The following is a 17,837-nucleotide window of genomic DNA, read 5'->3' on the forward strand; positions in this document are numbered from 1 at the left end:
AGGTTGCTTCCATGTCCTGGCTATTGTAAACAGAGCTGCAATGAACATTTTGGTACATGAATCTTTGTGAATTATGGTTTTCTCAGGGTATATGCCCAGTAGTGGGATTGCTGGGTCGTATGGTAGTTCTCTTTTTAGTTTTTTATGGAACCTCCATACTGTTCTCCATAGTGGCTGTATCAATTTACATTCCCACCAACAGTGCAAGAGGGTTCCCTTTTCTCCACACCCTCTCCAGCATTTATTGTTTGTAGATTTTTTGATGATGGCCATTCTGACCAGCGTCAGATGATACCTCACTGTAGTTTTGATTTGCATTTCTCTAATGATTAATGATGTTGAGCATTCTTTCATGTGTTTGTTGGCAATCTGTATATCTTCTTTAGAGAAATGTCTATTTAGGTCTTCTGCCCATTTTTGGATTGGGTTGTTTGTTTTTTTGATATTGAGCTGCATGAGTTGCTTGTAAATTTTGGAGATTAATCCTTTGTCAACTGATTCAGTTGCAAATATTTTCTCCCATTCTGAGGGTTGTCTTTTGATCTTGTTTATGGTTTCCTTTGCTATGCAAAAGCTTTTAAGTTTCATTAGGGCCCATTTGTTTCCTTTTGTTTTTATTTCTGTTTCTCTAGGGGATGGGTCAAAAAGGATCTTGCTATGATTTATGTCATAGAGTGTTCTGCCTATGTTTTCCTCTAAGAGTTTGATAGTGTCTGGCCTTACATTTAGGTCTTTAATCCATTTTCAGTTTATTTTTATGTATGGTGTTAGGGAGTGTTCTAATTTCATTCTTTTACATGTAGCTGTCCAGTTTTCCCAGCTCCACTTATTGAAGAGGCTATCTCTTCTCCACTGTATATTCTTGCCTCCTTTATCAAAGATAAGGTGACCATATGTGTGTGGGTTTATCTCTGGGCTTTCTATCCTGTTCCATTGATCTATATTTCTGTTTTTGTGCCAGTACTATACTGTCTTGATTACCGTAGCTTTGTAGTATACTCTGAAATCAGGGAGCCTGATTCCTCCCACTCCGTTTTTCTTTCTCAAGATTGCTTTGACTACTCAGGGTCTTTTGTGTTTGCATACAAATTGTGAAATTTTTTGTTCTAGTTCTGTGAAAAATGCCAGTGGTAGCTTGATAGGGATTGCATTGAATCTGTAGGTTGCTTTGGGTAGTAGAGTCATTTTCACAATGTCGATTCTTCCAATCCAGGAACATGGTATAACTCTCCATCTATCTGTATCATCTTTAATTTCTTTCATCAGTGTCTTATAATTTTCTGCATACAGGTCTTCTGTCTCCTTAGGTAGGTTTATTCCTAGATATTTTATTCTTTTTGTTGCAATGGTAAATGGGAGTGTTTTCTTAATTTCACTTTCAGATTTTTCATCATTAGTGTATAGGAATGCAAGAGATTTCTGTGTATTAATTTTGTATCCTGCTACTTTACCAAATTCACTGATTAGCTCTAGTAGTTTTCTGGTAGCATCTTTAGGATTCTCTATGTATAGTATCATGTCATCTGCAAACAGTGACAGCTTTACTTCTTCTTTTCCGATTTGGATTCCTTTTATTTCTTTTTCTTCTCTGATTGCTGTGGCTAAAACTTCCAAAACTATGTCGAATAAGAGTGGTGAGAGTGGGCAACAACCTTGTCTTGCTCCTGATCTTAGTGGGTTTCAGTTTTTCACCACTGAGGACAATGTTGGCTGTGGGTTTGTCATATATGGCCTTTATTATGTTGAGGAAAGTTACCTCTATGCCTACTTTCTGGAGGGTTTTTATCATAAACGGGTGTTGAATTTTGTTGAAAGCTTTCTCTGCATGTATTGAGATTGTCATATGGCTTTTACCCTTCAGATTGTTAATATGGTGTATCACATTGATTGATTTGCGTATATTGAAGAATCCTTGCATTCCTGGAATAAACCCCACTTGATCATGGTGTATGATCCTTTTAATGTGCTGTTGGATTCTGTTTGCTAGTATTTTGTTGAGGATTTTTTAATCTATGTTCATCAGTGATATTGGCCTGTAGTTTTCTTTCTTTGTGACATCTTTGTCTGGTTTTGGTATCAGGGTGATGGTGGTCTCGTAGAATGAGTTTGGGAGTGTTCCTCCCTCTGCTATATTTTGGAAGCGTTTGAGAAGGACAGGTGTTAGCTCTTCTTATGATGCCGTTTATGTGGCATGTCCAACACAGGCAAATCCACAGAGGCAGAAATTAGATTAGTGGTCCTTAGGGGTTGGGGGGAAGGGGAGAATGGAGAGGGACTGCTGATGGGTGTGGAGTTTCTTTCTGGGGTGTTGAAAATGTTCTGTGATGAGACTTGTTGACGGTCATGCAACTCTGAATGCACGAGAACCCACTGAACTGTATACTCGAAATGGGTGAATTTTATGCGATCTCAAATATATCTCAACAAAGCTGTAAAACATTTTTAAAAATTTAAGTAACCAATAAAGAATTCCTTTTTTTGCCTTCCCTCCCAAAGTTACAGAGTTTCTCAATCTTGTTATCAGGCTAGTTTTATTTTCCGCTTTTCAGTACAAAATCAGAAGCAAAGGAGAGCATTTATATAGATGGCAGGTAACCAAACACCATGAAAGCAACGAGAAGCAGCAATAAAGGATGAGATGAAAGCCAAATCTGTTCCCCGACCAAATCCTGATGCTCAGGATGAAACGTTTCCATGTGGCTAAGGGCTCTCCCCACGTCGTCCTCAGAACGGACGGGCTACTCTTCATCTGCTTCTCCAGAGCACGCCAGCCGCCCTTTGACCACTGTATTTTGTGGGTTATCACAGAAGCCACATCTACAGAAGACTGTCTTCATAGACGGCTACTTTGTGACAAAAAGTGGTTCACAAACTTCCAAAGACTTTCCGCACCGGTTTCTGCTTCCCTTGAACAAAGGAGATCACTGTAACTCTTTCTAAAAAAACAAAAAACCTCTCCAGTTTTTACCGGGTGACTTTCTACAGTATTTTACAGTCATGGTTTCCTTTCCAAGAGCCTTTAAAGAATTATCAGAGGAGGAGAACGTCAGATCAGAACAAGTCACTTCATCAACCTGGGTCTATACCTCCTTACCTGTACACGGAAGGGCGACCCAGAATTATTTCTAAGAATATTCAGTCTCAAAGGGATCAGTCAGCCTGTGTCTATGGAAATTTTTTTTTCTTTTTTGCTGTGCTGTGTAGCATGCGGGAATCTTAGTTCCCCAACCAGGGAGCGAACCCATGCCCCTTGCAGTGGAAGCACAGAGTCTTAACAACTGGACCGCCAGGAAAGTCCCAGCCTGTGTCTACGAATCATGGAAACAAAACTACATGCAGAAGCAGAGTTCCAGGAAACTTTAGGAAGACTTTAATTTCTTGAAATTTTAACAGACTAATCCTCTAGTATTAAGTCAATTAAAAAACTCAGACACAGTTCCTCCGCAAACCTTCTCTGAGCAGTTGTGGGAGGCAAACAAGATGCAAAGAGACTTCCTGGTCTCTTGTATTCAGCTATGCGTATTTCACGGAAAAACTCTAGCACGATCTGCTTAGTACATCACTGTGGGCAAGTTAACAACAGAGCCAGATGACAGGCCAAATGATGAATCCTAGCCTCAAGAACAAAAGACTGTTTAGGAAATTTCTGGACAGTGGGAACTGATTTTGGGGAATGGGGATAAAAAAAACAGGTGGCCGACAGCTCTCATCTAACCCGGCCGACAGTCACCTTTAAACAAGCTGCCAGTCTTTCAGAGGCAGGTGAGAATACAGTGTCTCATTTCCTTGTGGGTCTTGAAATTCCCACCAAAGCAATTCCTGTCCAGTCCTAATTTCTCTAGGGCACTAACTGCGGTTACCGCAGAGCACTCCTACACAACCACACATCTGCATAGGCTGAGACCAGCGCTGGCCAGAGGTGGGCATGGGTCCATGAGCTCTGTGTACGCAACAGGGGGAGTCCTGGTGACCAGGCTAAGTAGAGATTCCAAATGGAGCCGCAGGAATAAGGGAAACTGATGTGGAACTGACAAGAGTGAGTAGCCAACAAAACCCATAAACCCATGAGAACTGATAGAGTAAGCCAGCCCCACACTTTGGAAGCAGACACAAGAGCGGGGTGAGGTTTATGAAGACACATGCCAACCCCCTGTGATCACGGAACGTACAAGATCAGTGAGAGAAGCTGAGGACCTCAGACGCGGGTCCAAAGAGAGCTTCTTTCTGGTTTCCAAGTACCCAATCCTTTGATTTGGGGAACCTCCCAAACTGTCTTAAAACTTACAGCCAAACTAGTCTGTTTTCCAATAGCTTACTTACAAGAGATATTATTAGGGACATAAGTAATCATTTAGTATCTTATTAATTACATGCAATTTCCTTCATCCCCAGCTTGAGCTATAAAGCATGTAACAGCATTAGGGGCTGCATTTCTACATTATTGTGGTGCCACCCGATACCACGACTGGAATTACAGTTTGCCAAACAAACAAGCAGGCTTACCAATTTTCTGATTAAAAATCTTGTCGAAAGTGATTTCATGTCTCTCCTCGAGATACTTCTGCATCACACTCCGGATACTAAAAGAGAAGAGTGACATGTTTTTAACAATGACAGCCTCCATCCCTAGAATGGAAGATACATGGATGTCTTCATTCAAGGATACTGGCTTGATGAACTTGATTTTGGTATTCATTTCACAATGTATGTGTATATCACATCATCACATTGTATACTTTAAATATAAATAATTTCATTTGTCAGTTATACCTCAATAAAAAACATGCCCAAAAGAAGGATACTGGCTTGACGAGAGATGCCTCTTACTGACACCCACGACTGCATAAACAGCTGACTAAATTTAAAGCTGGGAACACCACAGCTCCAGCTAGTACCCTCTTCCCATGACTCAGGGCCAAGCTTACATGTAGAGACTTGACTATGAAAAATAACTTAAGGACTTTGGGGAAGCTTTCCCTCAACGCCACCACTTTACAAAAATATTAAAAGCGTACACACACACGACAAATTCTGCTAAATCGATGAATGAGTTTCTTTCTAAAGCAAAAGTTCCCTGGATATACTAATATTCAAAAAAAATCACACTTCTATACATCAATGATAAACTACGATAAAACATAATTAGAAGGAAGATTTCACTTACACCAGAATAAGAAACATCAAATGCCTTGAAATAAATCTTTCAAAATATGTGCAGGAATGTTACAGGGAAAAATTACAAACTGTACTGAGAGACAGTAAAGAAGATCTTAATACATGGAAAGATAGACCACAGTTAGGAATGGAAAGATTTAATACTGCAGAAACTCAAAGTCTACCCAGATTCACCTATAAACTCAATACAATTCCCATCAATATTCCAATAGGATTTTTCATAGAACACGGAAACAGATAAGCTCTTTATGAAGTGTATGCAAAACAACACAGGCTCAAGAATAGCTGAGACATTTCTGAAGAAAAAGAATGATGATAAAAGGGCTTATTATGAAGCTAAAGTAATTAAGACAGGATAAACAAACTGACCAAGGAAATGGAACAAAAGCATATAAACTGACCCACACATACATGGAACCTTGATACACAGTAGAAGTGGCAAAGCAGAAAAATGGGGAAAGGAGGGATTATTCAATAAGTGATCCCCCAAAGCAATTATCCAAATGGGAAAAGTAGAACTTAAATCTCTATCATCCAATGATGGGCAACAATTTGGCATTATCCCTTCCTTTTTTTTCTTTTTTTACTTTTTGAAACTAATTGAGGTATAATTTACATGTAATTAAATGCACATTTAAGTGTACCGTTAAATGAGTTTTTCACATATAATACTCTTCTAATCAAGATATCAAATATTTCTATCACCCCAAAAGATGCTCCTTTGCAATCACTCTCCCCAAATTCTAGGATCTGAGCAACTACTGATCTCCTTTCTGTTAATAAAGATGACTTGCTGTAGTTCTAGAATTTTATATAAATAATATAATATGTTGTCTTTTGTGTGGCATAAACAAGCTTCATCCGTATTGTTGTGTGCATAAGTATTCAGTTCCTTCTTATTGCCAAGTAGTATGTCATTGTATGAGTATTCTACCATTTGTTTATCTGTTCACCTGTTGATAGACATTTGCGTTGTTTCCAGTTTGGGGCTATTACAAATAAAGCTGCTTTAAACATCTGTGTATACGTCTTTTTATGGGCATGTGTTTTCATTTTTCATGGGTAAATATCTAGAAGCGAAACTGTTGGTCATATGGTGAGTTATATTGAACATTATGAGAAACTGCTGAACCATATTCAAAACTGGGTGTAGGATTTTACATTCCCACCAACAATATACGATAGCTCCAGTTGCCAATACTTCGGTTGTCAATATTTTTACTTCTAGCCACTCTGTTGGGTGTGTAGTAGTATTTCATTTTGATTTGTACTTTAATTTGCATTTCCCTAATGAATAATATTTTCTCCCACTCTGCACCTTGCCTCTTCATTTCCTTCATGAAGTCCTTCTAAAAGAACAAGTGTTTAGTTAATGGTTCCAAGGTGCTGATTATTTCTTTGGTAGACGGTCTGTGCTAAGAAATCTCTCACGTCCCAAGGTCATGAAGATTTTAACCTATATTTTCCCTTAGAAATTTTAAAGTTTAGATTTTGTTTAGGTCTAAGATCCATTTGTTATTTTTGTGTACGATGCAAGGTAAGAACCAAGGTTCTTTTACTCCTTATAATACCTAATCATTCTGGTATCATTTGTTGAAAAAACTATCCCTTCTCCATTGAATTTTCTTGGCATCTTTGTTGATTCAACACTAAATATGTGTAGGTCTATCTTTGGACTATCCTGTTGCATTGATCTATATGGCTACCCTTACAAAAATACTGTATTATCTTGATTGCTTTAGGCTTAGTAAGTCTTGAAATCAGGAGGTTTAGTAACCTAAGCATTCCAACTTTGTTTTATTGCTTTTGGTTTTGTTTTTTGTTTATTTTTTGGCTATCCTAGGTTCACTGTATATAAGTTTTGTAAATCAACATGGAAATTTCTTCCCACAAAAAGCCTGCTGAGATTTTGTTGAATCTACAGATCAACTTGGGAGAAATTAACCTCAATAATACTAAGTGTACTATGCATAAATATGACATATTTCTCCATTTATCTAAGCTTCTATAATTTCTCTTATTACTATTTCATAGCTTTCAGTGTAGAAGTCTTGTTCTTTTCTTATAATAGCTTTCTCTGGTTTTGGTATCAAGATAATATGATTCATAAAATGAGAGGATAATTATTCCTTTATTTAATTTTTCTGAAAGAGTTGGTGTAAGACAGTATTAATTCTTCAAATGTTTGATAGAACTCATCAGTGAAGCCATCTGAGCCTGGAATTTTCTTTGTGGGAAGGTTTTAAATTACAAATTCCATTTCTTTCATAGATATAGGGCTATTCATATTTTCTATTCCTTCTTGTACTGGTAACTTGTATCTTTTAAGGAATTTGTCCAATTCATCCAGTCTGTCAAATTACTGAAATTTGATCATATTTCTTTATTGCCCTTCTAATGTCCATAAGATTTAGTGACAATTCTTCATTCATTCTTTATACTGTTAAACTGTGTTTTCCTTTTGTTTTCCCTTGTTCAATCTAAGCAGACGTTTATCAACTGTACTGATCTTTAGTTTTTGTTTCATTCATTTTCTTCTATTATTTATATTTTTTATATTTCATTGATTTCCACTCTGTTATTTAAATGCTTACAACTTACATGTGGGATTAATTTGCTACTTTTCTAATTTCTTAAAAAGTCAGATCACTGAATTTAAACATTTCTAATATAATCATTTAAAGTTATAAAATTTCCTCTGGGCATTGACTTAACTGTACCTCACAGATATTAATAGTCTGTTTTCATGTTCATTCAATTCAAATTATTGTCTAATTTCTCTTGATATTTTTGCCTTGAACTGTAAATTATTTATAACTGAGTTGATTCATTTCCAGATATATGGAGATGTCCAGATATCCTTCTGTTATTAAATTTTGGTTTAATTCTGCTCTTCAAAAAGCACGGGAGAGAATTAAAAGACAAGCCACAGACTGAGAGGAAATGCTGGCAAATCATATATCTGATTGAGGAATTGTATCCAGCATATATAAAGGATTTTCAAAGCTGAAGAATAACAAAACAAAAAACCCTCTTAAAAAAATGGGCAAATGATGCATACAGACACTTCACCAAAGAAGATATGTGGATGGCAAAGAAGCATATGAAGAGATTCTCAACAACATTAGTCATTAGGAAAAGGCAAATTAAAATCACAATGAGATATTACTACACTCCTATTAGAGTAGCTAAAATCAGAAAAGACTGACCTTATCACGCACTGGCAAAGACGTGGAATAACCAGAATCCTCATACACTGCAAGTGGGAATGTAAAACGAAACAAACACTTTGGAAAACAATTGGGCAGTTTCGTAGTAAGTTAAACACAAACCACTATAAAATCCCATCGATTCCACTTCTAGGTATTTACCCCAGGGAAATGAAAGCATACACCCATACAAAGACCTGTACATGAATGTTCTCAGCAGCTTCACTCGTGATGATCAAAAACTGGAAACAACCCAAGTGCCCCCAATAGGTGAACAAATGGATAAAAATGAGTGGATATTCATATAATATAATAATATTCAACAATGAAAAGGAATACATTACTGATATAACATGGGTGGATCTCAAAAAAATTATTCTGGGTAAAAGGAGCCAGATTTAAAAAATAAAAAAAAAAAGAGTACATATTGTTTGATAACAAAGAGGCAAGAGCAAACTTTTAGAAATGATATATACAGTAAAATTAAAAATATAAGTATTGATATTTGGTCTCTGTCCTGCTTCTTGGCACAGAGCTCCTAAAACCGGTGGAATTTCCTGAGTGACAGGAATGTCTTATTCATAAGGAGCCCTTTTCACCCATACCTGAGTTTATGCTAATGAGGTGACTTGGAAAAACCCTAGATAACTTTGGGACAGGAGTGATCGCCAGAGGAACCAATCATGTGATTAGACGATTGGAACCTTCAGCCCTACCACTTGATTTCCAGGAGGCTAGAGACTCAGTTCAGTTACTAACAGCCAATGATTTAATCAATGGGGCCTGTGTAATGAAACTTGAATAAGAACTCGAGAACGATGAGGTCTGGAGAGCTTCCAGGTTGATGAACCCGTCAATGTGCTGGGAGGGTGGCACTCCTGGAGAGGGTGTGGAAGCTCTGTACTCCACTTCTTCCCATGAGACCTTGCCCTACGTAACAACCACTTTGCAGTTCCTGAGATGTACCCTTTACAGTAAAAATAATCATAGGCGTAGGACTTTCTTGAGTTCTGTGAGTTGTTCTAGTGAAATCTCAAACCTAAGAAGGTCATGGGAAGCCCAAAATGTGTAGTCAGTTAGGCAGAAATGCAGGTAGACCTTAGACACATATTGCAGCTGGCATCTGGGGGCAGTCTTGAAATATGTGTAGTTTATTTTACATGAATTACATCAATAAAGCTGAAGATATTATTATCATCATCATACCACAAGGATGCAATCAGCAAAATCCTGGGCGTGGGAAACTCTACACAACAGATGACCCAGTTTCTTCAACAAAAAATTTCAAGAGGGAAAATGATAGGGAACCTATAGTTCAAAAAAGACTTGAAAGAAATAACAATCAGGTGTAACATACGAACCTTATTTAAAACTCAATTCAAGTAAAAAAAATTTCTTGTAAAAAAACTGAAGAAATGTGAATACAGATTGAATATTTTATGATATTAAGCAAGTATCACTTTTTTAGCAGTAGCAATGTGTTATGCTTATGTTGGGTATTTTAGGAGCTCTTATCTTTTAGAAATACAGAAATATTTACAGATGAAATGATATATACCATGTCTAGGTATGCTTCAAAATAACCTAAAGGAAACAATGTATGGATGAAACAAGATTGGTTATGTGTTGATTATTGATAAAGCTGAGTGGTGGCAACAAATTTATTGTATGATTCTCTCCTGTACATGTTTGAAATTTTCATTACAGAAAGTTTTAAAAAATCAAAATATGGCCTCCAGATTCCTGGACCATTACTTTACATACCTCATCAAAATAAGCATATATACTTACTATGTATAATACTATACCGATTGGGGGCATAATGGTTTTTTTTTTTTATTTAATACCAACTGGTTGGTGATATACCAACCCTACCTGTCATGACCTACTGGGGTTCTGCTACATAAATGCAAGGTAAGTATAATAAATATTGTATCATAATTAAAAAAATTTTTCTACTACTAAAGTAGTTTAAAGAGCAGATATCTGCTCTCTACTGGCCAAAGGAGGACTGTGGATACCTCCCATTATTAAAAGTCTCTATATTCTATGTGAAGTTTAATTCTGTTCTATTCTGATGTCCAAAGTAAAATGCGTCTAAACAAATATTTCAAATAATATGTGACACATCACCTAAAAAAACTAGTCACACATAAGGTAGTTGTGAAGATTAAGCAAGATGGCTTTGTTAGAAGCCCTGCCTAAATAAGAGCTGTTATCGTTACGACCGTCAAGAAACCCAAAAGGCAGGCTTTTTTAAAGATAGGATAACTAAGCAATCATACCAAGATTCAACTCCCCCAAAAGGAGTTTTCATACTGTCAGCTCTTCCCAAGGTTCCTCGGTTCACCAGATCTTTGGCAGAAAAGTCTTGTATGCAATTTGCATAGCATTAAACAACAGCGCGTGAGACGATCTATATTCAGGAGACCACAGCCCAATTAAGCTAAATGTGAATTCCTTTGTGTTTTTTCCTCCAATATTTTGACAATCCACATCCTGTTTTTAATGCCTTTTCTTTTGCAATATATTACCTAATATTAAAGTGACACTAAACATAATTGAACTTCACTGGCAAAAAAAAAAAAGAACTGCACCATCAATACAAAAGTTACCCCGAACAGATACAATTTGAAGGATGAACAAAGTTATGGGTTCATCAAGTTTACCTAATCAGAGTTACTAAAACTTTGTGATCTAAACCGTCCCTTCAAATTGGTTACAATAATCATTTCTGAATCCATTTATCTTTCTCTCAAAATACGTTTGCATCAGCAACAATAGAGAAGCAGCTTCATTTGATGGCTACCTTGCTGTCTGTGTGGAATAAGCATCAGAGGATGGGAAAACTGGAGCCAAGGAGAGTCCGTAGGAGGGCCGGGAGCATCCTCCTTGTTCCTAAGAGCCATTTTTCATGGAATTCTCTCATTTAAAAGATCCCAAGGCATAGCAGCACTATTTACAATAGCCAAGGCATGGAAACAACCTAAGTTTCCATCAAAAGATGAATGGGTAAAGAAGATGTGGTATATATATATATATATATATATACAATGGAATAACACTCAGCCATAAAAAAGAATGAAACAATGCCATTTGCAGAAACATGGAAGGACCTAGAGATTATCATACTAAGAGAAGTCAGACAGAGAAAGGCAAATACTGTATGATACCACTTATATGTACAATCTAAAATATGACACAAATGAACTTATCTACAAAACAGAAACAGACTCACAGACATAGAGAACAGACTTGTGGTTGCCAAGGGGGAAGGGGAGAGGGGGAGGGATGGACTGGGAGTTTGGGATTAGCAGATGCAAGCTATTACATAGAGAGAATGGATAAACAACAAGGTCCTACTGTATAGCACAGGGAACTAGACTCAATATACTGCGATAAACCATAATGGAAAAGAATATGAAAAAGAATGCATATATATGTATAACTGAATCACTTTTCTGTACAGCAGAAATTAACACAACACTGTAAATCAATCAAATAAATTTTATTGATTTAAATCAATAAAATAAGTTTTTAAAAAAAGGTCCTAAGGGCCTCACATTTTGCCCAATGTCCAAACTCCCCGGCACGTTATGGGGAGCATTTCCAAAGAGGCCCCAGGCTACCTCATCAACCATATCTTCCCTCTGTCCTCACACGGTAGCCACGCAGGATTTCTTCACTGCTCTGTAATTCTGTAAATGCCATTCCCACTAATGCTTCTCACATTTCTCCTCATGTGAAAACCTGCTCAGCCTCCAGGATCCAGGTCAGGGTCACTGGCCTTCGCCAACCCCTACAGAGGCAAGCCCTCTTACTTCGGTTTCCACTGCGTGTCAGACGGCAGCACTGTATCACTTCCCACAGTGTATTGTAAACATACACACCTCCGTATCCATCGCCTGTTCACTTAATCACTCGTTCATCCAAGATAGGAAGTGTCTCCTTTCCACGAGCCAGGCACTGCGCATGACACTCAGAATACACAGTGGGTCCACCCGGTCTCCTCTGCCATGTCTAGCAGGGTGACAGTGGAGTAAGCAGGGAGTCCCAACGCAGTGTCACAGGTACGTGTCAACAGGAGCAATCACAGGGGCCTACAGAGTCTAGTGCAACACAGCTGAACTCCAGATCCCAAGGGGCCCCTGGCAAAGATGAGGTGACAGAGAAAGCAACGGGACCACTCGTGCAGCATCTGATAAGCCATGCCAGCCTGCACCGAATAATTGAAGGAAACGGACAAAGGACGGCAGCAGGTTAAAAAGAAACACACACAGAGAAAACTGCCAGACAACATACAGCCTCCACTTTTGGACTCACTTATTTTTCTAACTACGCGAGAATACCTAAATTACCACCCTTGAGATTAATGTCCAGCTTTTCATGGCTTTTTTTTTTTTTTAAAGCAAACACTTCAGGACTTCCCTGGCGGACCAGTGGTAAAGACTCTGCGCTTCTACTGCAGGGGGCTCGGGTTCGATCCCTGGTCGGGGAACTAAGATCCCACGTGCCTTGCAGTGTGGCCAAAAAATAAATAAATATATAAAGCAAACACTTCCTTTCCAAGGACTGACAGATGACATTTTGTTTCTACAACTGGCAAAAATGCTGACTTGGATACAATTGCTGAGCTTCCTTGTCTCCCACAGTTCTTCCCTAAGACAATGTGAACCAGGCCAGAACCTCAGAGAACAAGCACTCTCTAGGCAAACAGATTTACAAAGTAAAACTTGCTCCATATAAGATCATCCAGTGGAATTTTTCAACTACTCATCTTTTAATTTGGTACGTGATACCACTTATCACACAAGAACTCTTCATCCGTGTCATGTATTCATTCATTTTCTCCTTTATGGTTTCCAGGTTTGGGGTTCACCTGGGACAGCCCTTTATATCCCAGAGTAACAAAAATATATTCTCTCATGTTTTTCTATTTTTAATATTTTGATGATCATCTCATCAGAGCTCAGGAATTTATTTTTTTTTACTCAGGAATTTATTTTTTTACAATGTGGAGGGGTTATGACTTTACCTGATGGCCAGCTATCATGCACAATCCCTTCCCCAACAGACTCAAAATGCTACCTTTGCTCATACGCCAAATTCCAATTTTACTATATAGATGAATATAAATATGCATACAAGGAGATTTTTGCATGCTCTGCCACTTATGTGTCTTATGTGCCTGAAACAAGACTTATGTGTCTGTGCCTGTAAATGACCACACTGTTTTATTTCCTATAGCAACGTTTTATATTCGGTAGGGCAGACCCTTGCTGTTTAACTTTTTCAAAATTTTATTGGTTATTTTTGCCCTTTTTTCTCTTCTAGATGAATGAGGATCAGCTTATCATTCTTTAAAATTCTCACGTGGATTCTGATTGGGATAGGTTAATTTGAAGAGAACTGACATCTTTTCAATACTGAGTCTTCCTGTCTAGAAGTATCTTGTAACTCTCCCGTTTATCCAGATTTGTTTTGACTTCTCTTAAAGTTTTGTTTTTCTTCATACCAGTCTTATTGGTAATTTGTTGGTGAGGTCTGGTTTAGAGCAACACATTAGAAAACACTTCTTTTAAAGAAATTATTTTGAGGGCTTCCCTGGTGGCGCAGTGGTTGGGAGACCACCTGCCGATGCTGGGGACACGGGTTCGTGCCCCGGTCCGGGAAGATCCCACGTGCCGCGGAGTGGCTGGGCCCGTGAGCCATGGCCGCTGGGCCTGCGCATCCGCAGCCTGTGCTCTGCAACGGGAGGGGCCACGGCAGTGAGAGGCCCGCGTACCGCAAAAAATAAATAAATAAATAAAAGAAATTTATATATTTATTTTATAAATAAAAGAAATTATTTTGAAATGTTTTGACAAGTTAACAGTCACATAATTTAAAAATAGAAAGTTGTTAAAGTAACCTCAGTGAGAGAGAATTACATTGCAGAGTCTCATTAGGCATGCAAAGTATGCTTACAGGATAGATCATCTTAAATAGCATGCTAAATGTAAACATCAGAGCTATGATTTAATAGATATTCATGACTGAATGAGGTTCAGTGAAGTCTTCCATACTCAGTGAGTAAATGGATACAGTTTTCTAAAGTCTCACGTCTTAATATGCTTTCTCCCTTGGATAATCTTTTTCCATCTTTTTTTTTTTTTTCTCATCCTTCGATGAGAAGTCTTCCAGTCAAAAGGTTGTAAATCTGTCCACACGACTTGGATGAGTCAGAACTCTGGTTGCAAATGCATTTATTACAACTCTATCCATATCTTTGCAATCAGTGTCACAGAGGCTCTCTTTCAGTCATCTAATGCAGTTTCCAAAAAGCACATCAGCCTCCCTTCAGTCTGTTATTTGAGATGCTGGACGTTCTGTATCTCCATACGATGTGTCACAGGAATTTATATCCTAAGTCACCAGTGCTGGTTACATGTGACATTGGGACAACAACGAGGTTATCGTCAGCCCTACCCGAAGATAGCCTTGATCCTCACACAAAGCGATCTTCTCTACTGGTTTTAAAAATTCTTGTAAAATTTTTCAAACATGCAAAAAGTAGGGCTTCCCTGGCGGCACAGTGGTTGAGAGTCCGCCTGCCAATGCAGGGGACACGGGTTCGTGCCCAGGTCCAGGAAGATCCCACATGCCGCGAAGCGGCTGGGCCCGTGAGCCATGGCCGCTGAGCCTGCGCGTCCGGAGCCTGTGCTCCGCAACGGGAGAGGCCACAACAGTGAGAGGCCCGCGTACCGCCAAAAAAAAAACATGCAAAAAGTAGAGAATGGTAGAATGAATGCCCATACCCCGTCAATCAACACCTCAGGAACAGTTATCAAGATTTCAGTCTGCTACGTTCATCCTCCCCTTCACTTTTCCTCCGTTTTTTTAAAGCATTTTAAAGCAAATCTCAGACTACATCTTGTTTTACCTTTACTACTTCTATCTGCATTTCTAAAAACTATGGACATTTTCCTTCCAATAAGCATGATCCGTCATCACTTCCCAACCCCACCCTGGAAGTAACAATAAATCCTGAAGATCTAATACCTATTTCCTAAACCAAACTTCCAGGATTCTCTCAGAGGTGTCTTTCATATAGTTGGGTTTGAATCAAGATCAAATCAAGATCCACACATTCATTTGATGATTATATCTCTGAAATCTGTTTTACTCTCGAGCACCCGTCCATCCCCACCACCCACTTGTTATCTTCATGCCAGTGACTTACTGAGGAAACCAGGACCGCAGTCCTGGAGGATAGCCCCCATTCTGGATTTGCCTGTTTGCTTCCTCATAAGGTCACTCAATCTGTTCTTCTACCTCCGTGTGTCCTGTGAGCTGAAAGTCAGCTCTGAGCTTGAGTCCGTGCAAGTCCAGCTTTGGGGGCAGGAATACTCACTACATAGTCTTCATATTGCCTCATACAAGGAGACGCATTTATTTCTCCTCAGCGTTGGGGAGGGGGAAGTTCCCCCCTCCCCTTCTTGAGTTCCTTAGGCCAGTCTAATAATTAAATGGACACAAGACAGAGTAACAGGAGAAAAGAACAAATTTAATTCATAGGTACAGAAGTCTCACAGAAATAGGACCTAAAGAAAGGACCAAAGCAGGTGGCTTTTATACTTCTTAGACAAAGAAACAATAAATCTGTGAAGAACTGACAAGACAAAGACATTTGGGCTTTGGGTCATAAATTAGTGAAGAAGTAATAACAAGGTTTGTTTACACAGGCTTTTCTGCCGCCAGAATTTGCCATCTCTGGTGATAAGGATGTCTCTCTACCTCCTGGGGCGGGGAGGGTACCTTTCACATGGGAGATTTATTTCCTGCTTTCTGGAGACAAAGGAGGGTCAAAGTGTTCTTCTTCCATTGGTTGTTTCTTAAGTAACCTTAATTCAAAATAATCAGTACGCCACTTTGGCCTATTTTGGGGTCGGCCTGTCCTGAGCCCCAACGTTAGCGATGTGAAAATTCAGATGGTGAGAGTTTGACCTCTCCACTTAAAATTCCCCCATCTACCTTTCATTTAGTGGTTTCATACACTGATGATCTTTGCCTAAATCAATACTTTCAGTAAACGTTGCAAAACGATGATTTCTTTTTTCTAATTCCATCATTCCTTCTGATTTGCTGCTATTCCTCTGTAAAGATGAATCTCCCATGACCAACTAGGGAGTTCTGGTTACCTTAAAATGTAGTTCATACTGAAAGGTAAGATAAATGCTTAATTCTTTACCTTTTTCATTGCCGCTTTCCAGAGACAGAGTTGGTCCTCCATTTTCACTGCCAGCAGTGATCAATAAGGCATTTTACCTGGGGAATTTCTTTTTCGGGGAGAGCAGGTGAAGAAGCTGAGTTGTGGATTGGGTCACTAAAGTGTCTCTGACAAACAGAACCCCATCCCAATGTGAGCTCAACGACCTTTCTGTATGAAGGTTTAATAGGCAACCTGCTTCATTTATTTTCTACCACAATTTAGAAGGTACCACTAACAAGATTAATAAATGTAACATAAAAAAATCCTTAATGCATCTAGAGTAACTGACAAGTATGTTCAAGCCAAAGATCTCCATTTACCTACAGACAGGGAGAGACGTGAATTTTAATTTTGCTTTTGAAATAAGGGTGCATCTGAAATTACAAAAGTGTGTCTGAGGTAGGAAAATATATGTAAGCTACTGGATCACCTCATCAGATCCCTGTAGTAGATCACCGAACTGAACGAAGACAATGCATTTCAAACCGTGTTACTAGCATCTGAAATTGACAATGTTCCGCTACCCAAATCCAAGAAACTTCTTTAGAAGATTCATGTGGCGGAAGGTAGTCTGAGGTTGTCTATTAAAATGCACAGAATTTGAACTGAGGCTCAACTGTGCCGTTTGCTATCAAGGTGATCCTGAGCAATTAGCTTCTCTCTGAACCTGAACTTCCTCCTAAAATGGGGATGATGAGTATTGTGGAGCCGTTTCCAAGAATCTGAAAATAAGGGAAAAAGGTTGCTCTCGGAGAATGAAAATTTTAAATCAACACATAACACGAAGGGCAGAGAAATGCCAAAGGCTCCTCGGCTAACAAGCTGTGGCTTCAGTTATTTGAGATGCTGGACGTTCTGTATCTCCATGCAATGTGTAACAGGAATTTATATCCTAAATATAAATTAGGATCGAATCCAGTGGGGGCCTGGCACCAGTTAGAGCAGGAAACATGAATATGTGGACAGGGGCCTCTCACTGTCAGGGAATTCCAGGATTCCACACCCAGGGTAAAGCCACCCCCTGGAGAAATGACCTGGTTCCAGCTACTGCAGCTGCCGAGCCAGGGGGCTAGGCCTTCTGGCCCCTCCAGCCACAGGCCTGCGCCACCTGTGTCACCTGAGGACAGCGTCACTTCCACGAGGGCCGCCTGCAGGGGAGAACTCTCCGGTCATGGGGACTTCAGGCACAAGGCTCCTGAGAA

General features: G+C 39.0%; 1 protein-coding gene across 4 annotated transcripts in view; it reads right to left on the reverse strand.

Annotated features, from left to right (window-relative positions):
* The window catches only part of GRK3 (G protein-coupled receptor kinase 3), a 119,245-nt gene that overhangs the window by 91,367 nt on the left and 10,041 nt on the right, over positions 1-17,837 (reverse strand). For all 4 annotated transcript variants that reach the window (XR_009534669.1, XR_009534668.1, XM_060120821.1 and 1 more), the window contains exon 2: positions 4,504-4,580. Coding sequence is in view for 2 of the 4 variants with exons in the window: in XM_060120821.1 (XP_059976804.1) it covers positions 4,504-4,580 (77 nt within the window). In the remaining 2 variants the exon portion in view is untranslated. The remainder of the gene's footprint in view (positions 1-4,503; positions 4,581-17,837) is intronic.

The sequence above is a fragment of the Lagenorhynchus albirostris genome, chromosome 14 (genome assembly GCF_949774975.1).
Source record: "Lagenorhynchus albirostris chromosome 14, mLagAlb1.1, whole genome shotgun sequence".
In the NCBI taxonomy this organism is placed as follows: Eukaryota; Metazoa; Chordata; class Mammalia; order Artiodactyla; family Delphinidae; genus Lagenorhynchus; species Lagenorhynchus albirostris.